Raw genomic sequence first — 16,821 nt, 5'->3', positions numbered from 1 at the left:
TGCGATGTGGGGAGCTTCTAGCTGTGAAGTTTTCAGACAAGAGAGATGTGTACATGCTGACTACTATCCACGATGAAAGTACAGAACCTGTGCCTGTTTGGGGTCAGGGTGCTGAAGTGCGCAAACCTGTGTGCATTTTAGCTTACAATAAGTTCATGGGTGGTGTGACAGAGTAGATCAGAGGTTGGAACCTTATGCTGCTCTTCGAAAGGCTTATGTTTGGTACAAGAAGTTGGCTATCCATCTGTTCCACTTGGCATCCTTTAATGCTTTCGTTGTGTACCAGAAGTCTTGTCCTGAGAAGAAGATGTCTTTTGTTAAGTTTCAGGAGTATATAATAGGCAGCCTTGTACTTGTGGAGCAGGCAAGTGTTCCTAGATTTGGAGTGGTGGAGGAAGTGGCTAGATTGAAAGATCGCCACTTTCCTGAATCTATTCCTTCCACTACCGCAAGAGACTTTCCGACTAGAAGATGCAGAGTCTGTTGGCGAAGAGGCGTGCGGAAGGAGTCTCGTATATACTGTCCTGACTGTCCTTCTAAGCCTGCATTGTGTCTGTCAGCTTGTTTTAAATCGTACCACACGCAAAAGAAGTTTTGGGAGTTTTAATGAGCTGTAAAGTGAATTGCCTGGTCTGCATTCTGTAAAAAAAAATTTGTTTGTTTCAAGGATTGGCATTAGTGCAAAGTTTTTATTTTAAGAATTTGTGTTAGCTGATTTGTAGGTATTTCCATTTGTTTAGTGTTATTTTCAAAAAAAGAATTCTAAATGTGTTTGTGGTGTGTGCCGGCTGGTGCTTGGCTGGCTTTGTGGTGTGTGCCGGCTGGTGCTTGGCTGGCGGTGTGTGTGGAGTTGCGCTTGGCTGGTGGTGTGCGTGGAGTGGTACTTGGCTGTCTGTGCACGGAGTGGTGCTTGGCTGGCGGTGTGTGTGGAGTGGCGCTTGGCTGGTGGTGTTCGTGGAGTGGTACTTGGCTGTCTGTGCATGGAGTGGTGTTTGGATGGTGGTGTGTGTGGAGTGGTTCTTGGCTGGCGGTGTGTGTGGAGTGGTGCTTGGCTGGTGGTGTTTGTGGAGTAGTACTTGGCTGTCTGTGCACAGAGTGGTGCTTGGCTGGCGGTGTGTGTGGAGTGGCGCTTGGCTGGTGGTGTTCGTGGAGTGGTACTTGGCTGTCTGTGCATGGAGTGGTGTTTGGCGGGTGGTGCGTGTGGAGTGGTGTTTGGCTGGCAGTGTGTGTGGAGTGGTACTTGGCTGGATGGTGTGCGTGGAGCGGTGCTTAGCTGTCTGTGCACGGAGTGGTGCTTGGCTGGCGGTGTGTGTGGAGTGGCGCTTGGCTGGTGGTGTGTGTGGAGTGGTACTTGGCTGTCTGTGCACGGAGTTGTGCTTGGCTGTCGGTGTGCGCTGAGTGGTGTTTGGCTGGCGGTGTGCATGGTCTGGTGCTTGGATGGTGGTGTGGGTGGACTGGTGCTCGGCTGGCGGTGTGTGAGTAGTTACTTTCTGTTGGTCACTACACACACTGCTAGTTGAGTGACACTCCACGCAGTCCATCATTTTGTGTAGTTGCAGTGTCAGAAATGTGGGCGTGTGAAAGTGATGGGCCCTTGAATGGCGCTGTTTGCTGGTGTGAGTGTTGAAATGTGATGGGTCCGCGGCTGGCGGTGTGAATGTTTTGAATGTGTCACACGTACGAAAGGTGTATAAATGGCTTGTAAAGAGGTTGGTGCCTTGACGTGGCTTTACAGCTCACGAGCTGTGAGTCAGTGGTTCAGTTAATCATACTTTCAATTATACGCAGTGTATTTCATTTTTTGTGAAATTACTTGCGAATACAATTGTATGTACTGAATCATCACTCACCCTCGTGCCAAATCCAACCAGTATGTGTGTGTGCTTGCGGATTAGATGGCTGTGCAGTACATTTTTTTTTTCTCTTTCTGCAGTAGGGTGTACCTTGTCCCTTATTGTGATTGTTGTAATGTGTTGCTTTTCTTCCAGATGGTGTCAGTGGTCTGGTTTGTATCAGGTATGAAAGGTGCGTGAATGGCCTGTAAAACGGTTGGTGCCTTGTCGTGGCTTTACAGCTCACGAGTTGCGAGTCACTGGTTCGGTTTTTATGCATTTATTTATTAACAGAGCATTTCATTTTTTTGAAATATCATGTTAATAAAATTTTATGTACTGAACCATCACTCGCCCTCGTGCCAAATCCAACCTGTATGTGTGTGTCTTTGAGGAATAGATAGCCGTGCTTGATTCTTTGTCTTTTGAGTAACTCAGTTATGGTGTATATTATAGCTATAAATAACTTTCTAAATTTAGATATTATTGGTAATTCATGGTAGTATATGGTCATGTCTTTCTGGTGAATTCTATTGTTGTTTTTTGTCCACAATCTCTTGCAAACTTGAAATTGTCTGTCACAATTTTCATGCGATATTGTCCCCTGAATCGCACGTTCTCCAACTGAAAACTTAATTCATTCAAAACAATTTGGTTTTGCAAGGGGGTTCCCGTGAGTTTTTGGCCTGGGGCTTGGCGGGCATCTTTGGAAACTGCCAAACCCAAACAGTTCTGAGAACTAGACACCCGGGGGAGTCCAGGAAGGTATGGCATGCGTGGGTCCCCCAATGTTTTCCTACCCAGAAACCCCTGCAAACCCTAAATTTAGGTTAAAAAACCCACTTTTCCTTACTTTTTTGGGTGGGATCTCGCTGCCGGCACAAATGTCCTACCAACCAGCGTTCCCCTTGTTCTCCCGAGTAAAATGATATCTCACTTGTGTGGGTGGGCCAAAGGCCTGTGACTAAGGTAGGGGGGCTTAATTTGTAAAACTTAAATACTACTTTTTTCAAAATTCATTTTTGGCCTGTTCTGCTTTGGGGCACCCACACAAGTGAGGTATCCTTTTCCTCGGGAGAACAAGGTGCACGCTGGGTGGTAGGACATTTTTGCCGGCACGGAGATCCCACGCAAAAAAGTTTGGAAAAGTGATATTTTTACCTAATTTTAAGGTTTGCAAGGAGTTCTGGGTAGGAAAACATTGGGGGACCCACGCATGCCATACCTCCCTGGACTCCCCCGGGTGTCTAGTTTTCAGAACTGTTCAGGTTTGGTACTTTCCAAAGAATACCACTGAGCCCCGGGCCAAAAACTCAGGTGCCCCCCCCCCCCCAAAAATCAAGGTTATTTTGCTTCAGGGTATTTTAAATTCACCACCGTACGATTTGGACCTTTTCCTGTTGCAGCCACTATGCCTACCCACGTAAGTGAGGTACTGTTTTTATCGAGAGAAATGGGTGAATGCTAGGTGGGAGGTAATTTGTGTGAGCTCAGTGATGCCACGCTTTCCCACACAAAAAAGTGTGAAAAAACTGATTTTTTTTCTGCTAAAATTGAGGTTTGCAAGGGATTCTGGGTAAAGGAACGTTGGAGGATCCACGCAAGCCATACCTCCTTGGAAGCCCCCGGGTGTCTACTTTTCAGAAATGTGTGGGTTTGGTAGGTTTCCCTAGATGGCCGTCTAGCACGGGGCCAAAAACCCAGGTAACCCCTCTTGCAAAAGCTGGTGGATTTGACAACAATGTCAAGTCCACCAGCTTTTGCAAGAGGGGTTACCTGGGTTTTTGGCCCCGTGCTAGACAGCCATCTAGGGAAACCTACCAAACCCACACATTTCTGAAAAGTAGACACCCGGGGGCTTCCAAGGAGGTATGGCTTGCGTGAATCCTCCAACGTTCCTTTACCCAGAATCCCTTGCAAACCTCAATTTTAGTTGGAAAAAAATCAGTTTTTTCACACTTTTTTGTGTGGGAAAGCGTGGCATCACTGGGCTCACACAAATTACCTCCCACCCAGCGTTCCTCCAGGTCTCCCGATAAAAATGGTACCTTACTTGCGTGGGTAGGCATAGTGGCTGCTACAGGAAAAGGCCCAATTTGTACTGTGGGGACCAAAAAATTACCTTTAGCAAAACAATCTTATTTTTTGAGGGGGTCACCTGAGCTTTTGGCCCGGGGCTTGGCGGGGATCTTTGGAAACTACCAAACCCAAACAGTTCTGAAAACTAGACACCCGGGGGAGGCCAGGGAGGTATGGCATGTGTGGGTCCCCCAATGTTTTCCTACCCAGAAACCCCTGCAAACCCTAAATTTAGGTTAAAAAACCCACTTTTCCTTACTTTTTTGGCTGGGATCTCGCTGCCGGCACAAATGTCCTACCAGCCAGCGTTCCCCTTGTCCTCCCGAGTAAAATGATACCCCACTTGTGTGGGTGGGCCAAAGGCCTGTGACTGAGGTAGGGGGGCTTAATTTGTAAAACTTAAATACTACTTTTTTCAAAATTCATTTTTGGCCTGTTCTGCTTTGGGGCACCCACACAAGTGAGGTATCCTTTTACTCGGGAGAACAAGGGGAACGCTGGGTGGTAGGACATTTTTGCCGGCACGGAGATCCCACGCAAAAAAGTTTGGAAAAGTGATATTTTTACCTAATTTTAAGGTTTGCAAGGAGTTCTGGGTAGGAAAACATTGGGGGACCCACGCATGCCATACCTCCCTGGACTCCCCCGGGTGTCTAGTTTTCAGAACTGTTCGGGTTTGGTACTTTCCAAAGAATACCACCGAGCCCCGGGCCAAAAACTCAGGTGCCCCCCCCCAAAAATCAAGGTCGTTTTGCAAATAGGGTATTGTAAATTCACCACCGTACGATTTGAACCGTTTCCTGTTGCAGCCACTATGCCTATTCACGCAAGTGAGGTACCATTTTTTTCGGGAGACCTGGGGGAACGCTGGGTGGGTGGAAATTGGTTGATCCACGCAGATTCCAGAACTTTCCACCACAGAAATGTGAGGAAAATGTGGGTTTTTTTGGTCAAATTCTTAGCTTTGCAAGGGATTCTGGGTAACAAAACCTGGGGGTAGGCAGACGAGTCACCCCATCCTGAATTCCCCTGGGTGTCTACCTTTCAAAAATGTATAGGTTTGCTAGGTTTCCCTAGTTGCTGGCAGAGCTAGGGCTAAAAAACAAAAGGTAGTCTCTTTGTCCAAAGAGCGCAAGATTTCACTGGTAAATTGAGGTGCGACCACGTTGCGTTTTGCGCTGTTTCGTGTCGCAGCCACTATGCCTACCCACGCAAGTGAGGTACCATTTTTTTCGGGAGACCTGGGGGAACGCTGGGTGGGTGGAAATTTGTTGATCCACGCAGATTCCAGAACTTTTCACCACAGAAATGTGAGCAAAATGTGGTTTTTTTTGTCAAATTCTTAGCTTTGCAAGGGATTCTGGGTAACAAAACCTGGTGGTAGGCAGTCGAGTCACCCCATCCTGAATTCCCCCGGGTGTCTACTTTTCAAAAATGTTTAGGTTTGCTAGGTTTCCCTAGGTGCCGGCAGAGCTAGGGTGCAAAAACTACAGGTAGGCACTTTGCCAAAAAAGGGTCAATTTGTAACTGCAAAATTTAGGTGTGACCACGTTGCATTTTGCGCCGTTTCCTGTCGCAGGCCCAAGGCCGACCCACACAAGTGAGGTACCGTTTTTATCGGGAGACTTGGGGTAATGCAGATTTGTAAATCAACTGTTATTACCAATTGAGCTTTCATGCATTTCTCCCTTTCAATGAAAGACATTGTGTAAAAAAAAATTTTGGGAAAAATGACCAATAATTCTCATGCTAGTATGAGTATTCCCAATTTTGAAAATGTGCAATTATATACTGTTTCTGAACTCTATAATTTGTACCCAATTCAGAAATACATAGGTGTCTTTCATACAGATTTTTCCATGTATACATTTTCCAGGACAAAGTGCTGTATACCCAGTAAATGAAAAAATACCATTGCAAGTTGCTGCTCGGTTTTTGGATCTGGGTTCGTCGGGTTCTTGGTGAAACTACAAGTCCTATATATCCCCACAACCAGGAAGGTCTAACGAATGTAACGGTATATTGCTTTCCAAAAGCTGTCAAAATTACAAAAAGTTATAGGTGAAAACGTTGAGACAAAAGGCTGGTTTTTTTCAACAAATGTTCAATTATTCCAATATTTAACTGTTAGTTTCTATAAAGAAACCTTCATGGATTTAGACAAATGACCCCTTTCTGAATTCAGAATTTTGTCTACTTTTCGAAAATGTACAGCTTTCCTGGATCCATTATTGCTTTCAAACTTATTTCTACCATTAACTGGAAGGAGGTGGAAAGCTCTAAAAATAGCAAAAATAGGCTATGTCCCAGAAAAATGCCAAAACTGTGTGAAAAATGTCGGTTCTCTGACAAAAGACTGCCATTCCCTAAAAGCTGAGAAAATGGAGATTTCAGCCCCACAAACCCTTTTTTGATAACATTTTCAGGGAAAAACCCAGAGGCTTTCATTTGCAGCCCGTTTTTCCCATTTTTCTGAAAAAAACTAAAATGTCACTATATTTTGGTTAATTTCTGGGGCCCCTCCAAGGGAATCCACAAACCCTGGGCGCCTTTAGAATCCACATGATGTTGGAAGAAAAGGACGCAAAATTGGCGTGGATACCTTATGTGGTCAAAAAGTTACAAGGGCCTAAGCGCCCACTACCCCAAAACGCCAAAAAAAGCCTTAGCACAGGAGGGGAAAAGGCCTAGCAGCGAAGGGGTTAAACTGGTTGGAGTGGTCACTAAGTAGAGCTAGCAGCAAGAGCATCACCTCATCTTAGACATATTGACTTGTCAGTAGCTAATGACAGTCGACCATTCCATCCTTTCACTTGTCTCTCTACTTTAACTATTTCTGATGTTGCTACTAACTGGCTATCGCTCCATTTCTTTTTTTGCATTTTGGATGGAACTATTCTGATGTTCTACTTCATTAAGGTGTCCCCCACGGTTTCCTCCTTTTTGCTAACTTTATTACCACTGTGGCCGGGTTGCTTTCCTCCTTTCATGTAGTGTTCTTGCTCTAAGCACACGATTTTTCGATCTTTCTTTGCTACCTTTGTCTCAGCTGCAAGACTCGGTTTGCCCTTGCTCATCCAGTCTTGGATGACACTACACTCGCCTGATATTCTGCAATAAATACCCTTCATCCACCATCTTTTTTTCCTGTCTCTTGTAGACCACTTGTAATAAAACTAACAGAACAACATTAGTATAAGCGGAGTACAATGCATTGCATAGGCAGTTCCAACAGTTTTAAAGATAAGATGGAAAGCCGTATGTGAAATTTTGTTTTGAAATGCACGAGCCCAAAGCAGTAACCTGATTCTGCCACAAAGGAGATGGTTATAGCAGTCAAGGTAAAATACGGTGGCATATTTTATTTCAATGACCAAAATAGATCTAAAAATCAAATAAGGTAGACACATATTTACTTATTTTTCCCTCGTGATTCGCCCCAATGCCAAATATTCAAAGATTGCAAGCTTAGCTAGCCGCAAGCCTCTAATTTTACCTCCAGTCAAAATGTCTCCATAGAAACCGGAACGGGTAACAGTGTTTTTTATTTGGAAGGCAAGGTATCTTGTAACTCAGTTAATATTACTACTTAAATAGAGATTCAGAGTTGGAGCTCTCTCGGAGACACTAAATCTGTTGAGTCTACTCTGTGTATCGTAGTTGGTTTCCCATGAAGCATCACATTCATGTATTTTGTACATATGTACAATAGACAAATGAAGAACAGGGCACAATGAAACAACGTCCTCCAGCACATGTATCACTGCACATAATGCAACAGATAAATCTAGTCAGCAACTATTCAAAACCTTCCATCACTAATCAATCCATCAGTGTATTCTAACCTTGTTGGTCACTGTCAAATATAACGAAACTAAACAACAGAAATATGATAAATAGATCACTCTGATTCTGGTCAACTACAATCTCAGAACAGAGCTGAAATTCTGAAAGCACAATGTGGCCATGTAAATGGAGGAAATTTACTATGCAAACGCACTGTAAATAACATACCTATTCTTACTTTACAACTCATTTTAACATGAGTAAGGATTAGACAGAATGACATATTGGGGGGAGAGGCGGGGCATGGAGCTTGGCTGCTTCGCTGGGCACCACCGGCCAGTCTACCACACTTGAACACCTAACATGAGGCTGGAGCAAAAGAAGGACTGGAAATGGGACACACATGGATGGGGAAAACTGATGATGCACTGAAAGTTGTGGGTCTAGAGTTTTTATGGACATGACTCGTCAAACAGCAACAGGTAGAACCCGGCATCACCTTTCTCATAGCAGAAACAAGCTTCTGCACCAAATAGGAAGTTGAGGAAATAATGAAAGTCTGTGATTGCCAGGGCTCCCCAAAAGCACAGCAGAGGACTTAGGAACAGCCAAGAACTACACTGCCCTAATAATGGAATCATCTGAGGAAAGTTTGTGGCTGTTGGGACAAAAGAGTCCTTTGCATGGTAACAGATGTTTATCCCTGCCCTGAGAGCCCAAATGTACTTATGTCTGGATCCTTAATGCTGATTTTTGTTGTTACAGGCAATCATAGATCATGTATGTGTGCAATGACATAGGCTTGTCTCGATAATTACAGTCTTTTTGTAACAGGAGGTGTGCCCAAAGTGCTACCTCATAGTGGTGGAAGGCTATTGCCCTCACCAGGAATTAATAAGCATGAGCGCGGTGGGGGCAGCATACCGTGTAGTGATCAGTAGGAGTGAATAGGTCCCTTTTAACCTGTGTCACTAGAGTGAGGCCTACCGGCTTACTAATGTTGAGCGTCGAAACCGAGACTCGAACCCTGTTTCCCAGCTTCGACGTCGACCGCTCTAGCCGTAGTTCTACATCATCTCCACTTATTTTCAAGACGTCATTTTGATATGTGGAAAGAACAAAGAAGAACATGATGAAAAATTGAAGGATGTGTTGAAAAGATTACATGACAGTGGTTTGACTGTTAAAGTGGATAAATGCAAATTGAAAGTTAGTAGTGTGACGTATCTCGGTCATACCATTGATGCTGATGGGGTTAGACCCTGAGAGAAATTGATGAACAGCATTGTCAACACCTTGGTACCTAGGAACAAGGATGATTTGAAATCCTTTTTTGGGTGTGATTAAATTCTACGTCAAATTTGCAGCAAATTTTGCAGAAAAAACAAAGCATATGAGGGGGTTGCTAAAACAATCCAGCAATTCTGAATGAGAAAGTGCGTGTCAAATGGAATTCAACCCTATTAAAATGGAAATTGCTAATGAGTCTTGTTTAGGTAGTTTTGACATTAAATGCTAAACCTTAATTTCAACTGATGCCCGTGCCTTCGGATTAGGAGCTGTTCAGTCACAAATGCAGAATGGAGAGGAAGTAGTTATAGCTTATGCTTCATGTACTTCATCTGAGGTAGAATAACATTATTCAGTTATTGAAAGGAAATCGTTGGCGGTCTTTTGGGCTGCCAGACATTTTAGGACATTAGTATGGGGCATACCAACGGTGCGAAGAACAGACCATAAACCATTGATAAATGTGTTTTTTGCTAAAGGCTCAGGTATAATGTTGCCAAGATTTGCCAGGTTGGTGGCAAATTTAGAGGATCACTACTTTTCTGTGCACTTTGTTTCTTGGGTAAAAAATGTATTTGCTGATGCCCCATCAAGGAATAAGACGTTACACGGAAGTACAGTTGCATTCTGGTGATAATTTTCAAGAATTTGGGTGGATTGCAGGTTTATAGTGTTTTTATGTAAAGTACTTTACCACTAATGAAAGGACGGAAGCTGTAAAAGATGGCATCACATTATCTAATTTGTACAAGTGCATTAAAGAAGGATGGGCCACAGATACGTCTTGCATGAAGGATTACATTCAGGTAAGAGATGAATCGTGTGCTGATTAATGTGGAGTAAGGAGAGGTAGGAAACTTATTCTCCCAGTGAAATTGAGGGGAAACATTGAAGAATTGGCTCATCAAGGTCATTTAGGTAGGAGAAAGACATAAAAGTAGGCTAACAGAATTGTTTTGATGGCCAGGGATGGACATGGATGTAGAGTGTTGTTAAGAAGTGCCCTTTTGTGGAAACAGTGATAAAACTTGAAGACCTATATGAATGAATGGATAATGAATATACACTTGTAAAGCGCATGGCTACCAAAAGCCTCCCAGCGCTAGAGACAAAGCCTAAACCGAGGAAAGTCAGCAGATTCAGGGGAACAGCAGAGTCTTCAGACGTTTGCGGAATAATAGATGGTTGGCCTCAAGCCGAATATGGTTTGGTAGCTGATTCCAAAATTTCGCCGCGATGACGGAAAATAGACGCCCACCGCTCAGCACTCGGTTAACTCTGGGAACAATTGCAAGATGTTTCTTCTCAGAGCACAGTGATCTTTTTGGGAGGTACGGGGAGATAATGGCTCGGAGAATCAGCGGAGCACTAGCCGAAAGAGACTTATGGGCGATGCACAAGGTCTTAAATGGAATTCTTTCGGCCACTGGCAGCCAATGCAGAGAGATGATATGTGGCTTAGCAAATTCACGATTATGAGCCTGTATGAGAAGTCGTGCTGCGCAATTTTTGACCATTTGCAGTTTCTTGATGGTAGAACCGGAAGGCCTAAATAGATCACATTGGTGTAATCAAGCCGCAAAAGGATCAAGGCGTGTACCAGCAATTTCCTAGCAATGAAGGGCAGAAGGGGTAGAATCTTTCTAATCATTTTAAGGATGCCATAACAGGTACCTGCCACCCTCCGCGTCTGCTCCTTAAAGTTCAGGTTGTGGTCCAGCCATACCCCAAGACTTTTTATTTGATTTTTGGGTGGTGGCATAGTACCTAGACATTTAGGCCAGAATGCACTCATCTCCAGGTTGGTGGTCTTGCCCAAGAACATCAGTTTGGTTTTAGCAGCATTCAGTTTTATGAATGAGACGTCCATACACGCTGACACTTTTTCCAGGCAATTTGCTAGGTTGGTCTTATTATTATCCAAAAGATTAAGGGACACAATCAGCTGAGTGTCCTCAGCGTACGTGATGATCCGAACCCAAAGTACTTGACAACCTCTGCCCAATCGTCCCGCCTATGGTCCCCCCGGAGCATTAAACACAGCTCCTTTCTGAAGTTTTGTGCAAATAATCAATTCAACACATGTAAAAACAATTTTAAAAGGCACGCAATACAGGTAATATATTAAAAATAGGCCGGGTTTCACGCCGCAGCCTCTACCCCCTAAACCGAGCCGCTAATGAACGGATTAGGCTATGTCTCGCTGCGCGGCCGCGTCATCCGCCTCTTAAGAGGAGTGATGAGTGTAGATACTGTCGCAGCTAGACTGCTGACCTACGTTTTGAGGAAGCCCGCCTAAGGTCCCCCCGGAGCATTAAACACAGCTCCTTTCTGAAGTTTTGTGCAAATAGGCAATTTAGGTCCCCCTGGAGCATGGGTACTCACAAACTTTCTCTCGGGGGCCAAATTTACAGTGTGGTTTGTGTCCGAGGGCCGCACCGGTGGGGGCGAGGTCAGTGGGGGAGGGGTGGGCTAGATCAACAAAAAAAAACTATGACCATGAGGTTGATCACAGGTCCCTGCAGCAGATGTCTTCATCCACTGAGCCACCAGACCCGGCATACACACATCTCTCTCCCTCCCTCGCTCCTTCTCTCGCTCTCTCTCCCTCCCTCCCTCCCTCACTCGCTCGCTCCCTCCCTTGCCCCCTCTCTCCCTCTCCCGCTCCCGGTCTCACTCCCTCTCTCTCCCTCACTCCCACCCTCCCTCTCCCTCCCTCTATCTCTATCTCACTCTCTCTCTCTCTCTCCCTCTCTCCCTCACCCTCTCTCACTCCCCCTCTCTCTCCCTCCCTCTCTCACTCCCTCCCTTGTTCCCTCTCTCCCTCCCTCTCCCTCACTCCCTCACTCCCTCCCTCTCTCCCTCCCTCTCACTCCCTCCCTCCCTCTTCCTCCCTCTCTCTTCCTCCCTCCCCCTCACTTCCTCCCTCCCCCTCACTCCCTCCCTTGTTCCCTCTCTCCCTCCCTCTCCTTCCCTCCCTTGCTCGTTCCCTCTCCCTGTCTGTCTCTCGCACTCCCTCTCTCTCCCTCTCGCGCTCCCTCTCTCTCACTCCCTCTCTCTCACTCCCTCTCTCATTCCCTCTCTCTCACTCCCTCTCTCTCACACTCCCTCCTCTCTCCCTCTCTCACTCGCTCCCTTTCTCCATCCCTCCCTCTCTCACTCCCTCTCTTGCTCCCTCTCCCTCTCTCCCTCTCTCGCTCCCTCTCCCTCTCTCGCTCCCTCTCCCTCTCTCGCTCCCTCCCTCCCCCTCCCTCCATCCCTCCCTCTGTCTGTCTCTCTCTGTCTCCTTCCCTCTGCCTGTCTCTCTCTTATTCCCTCCCTCCCTCTCACTCCCCCTCTCTCGCTCCGTCCCTCCCGCTCTTGCTCCCTCCCTCTCTTGCTCCCTCCCTCTCTTGCTCCCTCCCTCTCTTGCTCCCTCCCTCTCTTGCTCCCTCCCTCTCTTGCTCCCTCCCTCTCTTGCTCCCTCTCCCTCTCTGTCCCTCTCTCGCTCCCTCTCCCTCTCTCGCTCCCTCTCCCTCCCTCTCTCCCACTCCCTCTCCATCCCTCCCTCTCTGTCTCTCTCTGTCTCCTTCCCTCTGCCGGTCTCTCTCTCACCCCCTCCCTCTCTCACTCCCCCCTCCCTCACTCCCCGTCTCCCTCTCTTCCTCGCTCTCCCCTCCCTCACTCCCTCGCTCTCTCCCTCCATCTCTCCCTCACTCTCACTCTCTCCCTCCCTCCCTCTCTCTACCTCCCTCTATCACCCTCTGTCATCTCACCCTTCCTGCGTGTCAGCTGGGGCTGAGACAGCTTCCAGGTGCGCACACACACACAGCTGCACCCAAGCACTTCACAGGTCGTTAAAGGCCATTTACATATGTTAATGAGGCTTTGTTGTATTTCACCTCATCTTAGGCCCCTGCAACTCCACTCTGGCTATGTGAGAATCGCCCAGCCCCCACAGAGCAGCAGAGACTCTGAGTCGCGCTGCAGCAGACACTCTTTAAAAAAAATAATAATAATAATACAGGGGTACTGATGTTTGCAAGGTCCGCGAAGGAAGGCTTGCCGGGCCGCCCCTGGCCCGCGGGCCGTACTATGAGTACCCATGCCCTGGAGCATCAAACACAGTTTCTTTCCCAAGTACTGTGCAAATAATCAATTCAACACACGTAAAAACAATTATAAAAGGCACGGAATACAGGTAATAGGCAGGGTTCACGCCGCAGCCTCTACCTCCTAAACTGAGCCACTAATGAACGGATTAGGCCACTACAGCCGGTTAAGTATCCTGTTATTCCATGGGCAAAGTTAGCTGTCGACATTATGGGTCAGATTGATATTCTAGGGAATCGCAACAGATTTGTAACAGTCATGGTGGATTATTATTCCAAGTGGTTTGAAGTTGAATTTGTGGGAGAAGAGTCTAGCAAATCTGTTATACAGTTTACGGAAACATTGTTCATCAGGTAAGGTTATCCTGATGAAGTGGTTTCTGAAAATGGACCTCAGTTTTGTTCTCAGGAAATGGAGATGTATTTAGGACTCTGAAACATGCTCCATTGTAAGACCACTGTGTATAATCCCAGGGCGAATGGTCTTGTGGAAAGGATGAACAGGATTGAAAAGGAGAGTATTCAAATGGCTGTTGGCAGTGGGAAGGATGTAACGGAACATGTAAATCAGATGATATGGGCATATAGGACTAGCGTTCACTGTACCACAGGCCTAACGACTTTTGAAATGTTCATGGGGGCTGTTCAAGAGAATTTTGATACAGATCTTGATGAGTTACAGAAGAAGGTAGTTGAGAAAAAGAAGACTTAGAAGAAGTATTTTGATAAGGGTTGCAAAGTAGAAAATTGTCAGCAGTTGGCAATTAATAAAGTTCAAATTGCCATGGTGGGTGAAGAAGGGTAATTCAGCATTTTCCAAACCCAAAGTAGTGATACGAGTGGGTAAAGGTTATGTTGAATTGGATGATGGGTCCAGGTGGAGTAAGAGCAGGTTGAAGAAAGTAGGGGATGGTTGCAAAAAAACAAATGTTCAAATGAAATACAGTGATAATCATATAACGAGAGGTGGTGATGAATAGGAAATGTTACCACCAGTTATGAGTTCAAGATGGTATAGTGATACAAAAATGAAAGTTGTTTTTCCTGGAAAATATAAGGATTTTGTGTGCAAATACTGATACATTATATACGGTCATTATCTTGCATAAGTCGAATGTGTAGAATATAGGTTGATCATTTTCTTAGTTTATCTATTTGTTTTCCTTGCTGTTTTCATGGTTTTGTTTTATTTACTTTTTTATTTGATTGCTGTAAAATAGTAACATATGTCATAGTCTCGTGCATCAGTGCTGGCGCGTGGAGTGTGGAATGTGGAGCACTGAGCACTGGAGAAAGTGGGTAAAATGACTGTTGGAAGATGAGCGGCAGCTGAAGAGCTGCTCATTGGGACTGTCTTTGAAAAAAGGATCTTGACATATCATATCCGTGTATGTGTCACTATAAACTTACCACGACTCTCTGTAAACTTTACACAGTGAAACACATAGAAGCAGTTAAACCATAATTGTCTTCTTTATTATAAGTGAAGACACGCTCCTTATTACTGATTTGGCACTCTACAAAAAACACAAAGTGTGCACTGATACAGGCGGTGTACCCAACTTGGGTCAAGGCTGGTTGGTAGACATATAAACACACAATTCAACGGAGGGTCTGGTCTACTAAGGGTGTAGATACATTGGACTAACTGTTGGTAGATGGTGCAATCCGACCATTTGATGATTTATACCTGGTATATAATTTCACACCAGCACTGGCAATTCCATCAGCTAACACATTAGGTGAAAAGTAGATTGGTTGCAACCAGACAGACGCTTCACTTTACCTATACTTTCATAGATTATGACCTGGGGAACACACAGGGGTTTAGCCTTGGAACTATACAATTTAGTAGTCTCGGATTAGTTTTCTAACTAGACCGCTTCTATGACGTGGATAACCTGACAAGCTATGACATCCTATTACAATACAAAACATGTGTGGTCCTATTTAACAGAGGTTCAAAATCAAGGGCTACAGAATGCAAGTCACACACGTACCAACTTTAAACTCTTGCACAATTGGTAGCAGACCCAAGCCAAGTTACAAAAAGCAGACTTCAGGACAACACATTCTGTGATGGACAAGCAATCAAACAGAACAAGACCTATCATAAATCTTATGGTCTTGCTCTGCAACTGACCCACTCTTTTCTCAGAACTGGCACACTCTATGCATCACCCGTCTCTTACCTTTTCAGACCCTGTTGAAATCAGCACCGTCACACAACACCCTAGATGTGTATGGAGCATCCTCTCATTGCTTGATCTTAACTTCCTTAAAAGCTGCCAAAGTCAGTATTCTCCGTCACTTAATGCACATCGTCATAAACCATTGCACTATAGCACAGTGAATGGCTGTGCAAGCTTTGTCAAATATCCTCTTATGAGAAATTGATATACAGGTTATAAGATAGGAAGAACATCCACAACGTAATAGTGACACCCCCCTAGGAGTATAGACAAACATCAGACCCTCTATGAACCCAGACATGTCACATCTCTGTTTATGTAACCCCACATTTGCAAAGAAGACCATTACCCTAACCTAACCAATCTATGCCATTTTATCAATTACTAAATGCAACTACATATATTCCCTCTTGACTGCATAGACAAGGCTGGCTGGTTCTCTTCCGGAGTCAAGGGGTTAACCCCACCCTCCCACCACATCTCATTATAAGGGTCCCTAATATGAAACCATGTTTCACACTGACCCAATTCCCCATGTTGATATGCTGCAAGAACAATAATTACCTTAATTGGAAATTGACCTACTTTTTAAAGTAAAGCTTAAATCAATGAATTTTATAATAAATGTAAGACTTGTGCCACGGTTGGTGTTAGGATTGGTATCACATATGGCTTGCTGAAACTCAATAAACAGTAGAAAACAAATGAACTGTTCATATTACAGGTCACTCATAGCAACGAAAAGACAGGACTTCGGTTTCAAAATACAGCTTGAATGAAAACAAAAGAAAGGCAGATTAGTTCAGCTGTGAACGAAAGGATAGGGCAGAAAGAGTTATTAGGAGGTGTTTCATAAAACATATTGTCATGGTATCAACAGTACCTTGCTCTTCACACACTTACCCACTGTCTCCACCAGAACAATGTCATAGCCTCCACCCTCACAGAGCAGAATGGCCTCATTAGTGGTCCTTGTGACTCCTCCCAGTGTTCCTTGGGTGGGAGATGGACGAATGTAAGCATTCATGTCCCTGGATAACTCGGTCATTCTTGTTTTATCACCCAGGAGGGAACCTAAAATTTAGAAACAATAGATAACTTCAGATTCTGCTACAGAATGCCAATCTAATACGCAAGAACATTGCAACTACGTGCATGCCAAAACTAGTCTAAAAGATGCACAGCGAAAAAGCACTGCACAAGAGCTAGTCTCTTTTTCACATGAACAAAGAACTGAAAGAGTCTGAAACCTTAATATTGACAAACGTTGCATCTCATAATGAAACAGACATCTGCCATCACTGACCCTCTATTTTCAGGGCCAAACAAAGACTTTCTGACATGGATGCAGGACAATTATCAATGAACAGCTACACACCCACAAAAAAGCAGCTTAAGGGTAGAATGGAAACGGATATTCAGAGGTAGCAACTTGCAAACAACAGCATACACAAACCTATTTATACCAAGAGAAAAAAACAAAATGTCAGTAAGTCTAAGGTGCATTTTTGTTCTTTAAATTAGTTTCCCAATTAAGTGAAGGAAAACAGA

The 16,821-nt window shown here is 44.8% G+C and overlaps 1 protein-coding gene across 1 annotated transcript in view; it reads right to left on the bottom strand.

The window, feature by feature from the left end:
- The window catches only part of MMAA (metabolism of cobalamin associated A), a 196,121-nt gene that overhangs the window by 134,737 nt on the left and 44,563 nt on the right, over positions 1-16,821 (bottom strand). Inside the window, exon 4 of the mRNA XM_078676887.1 lies at positions 16,174-16,344. Coding sequence (XP_078533013.1) covers positions 16,174-16,344 — 171 coding nt within the window. The remainder of the gene's footprint in view (positions 1-16,173; positions 16,345-16,821) is intronic.

The sequence above is a fragment of the Lissotriton helveticus genome, chromosome 2_1 (genome assembly GCF_964261635.1).
Source record: "Lissotriton helveticus chromosome 2_1, aLisHel1.1, whole genome shotgun sequence".
Lineage (NCBI taxonomy): Eukaryota > Metazoa > Chordata > Amphibia > Caudata > Salamandridae > Lissotriton > Lissotriton helveticus.
Note: the sequence above shows the minus strand (reverse complement) of the source record. Positions and strands in the feature narration are given on the sequence as shown.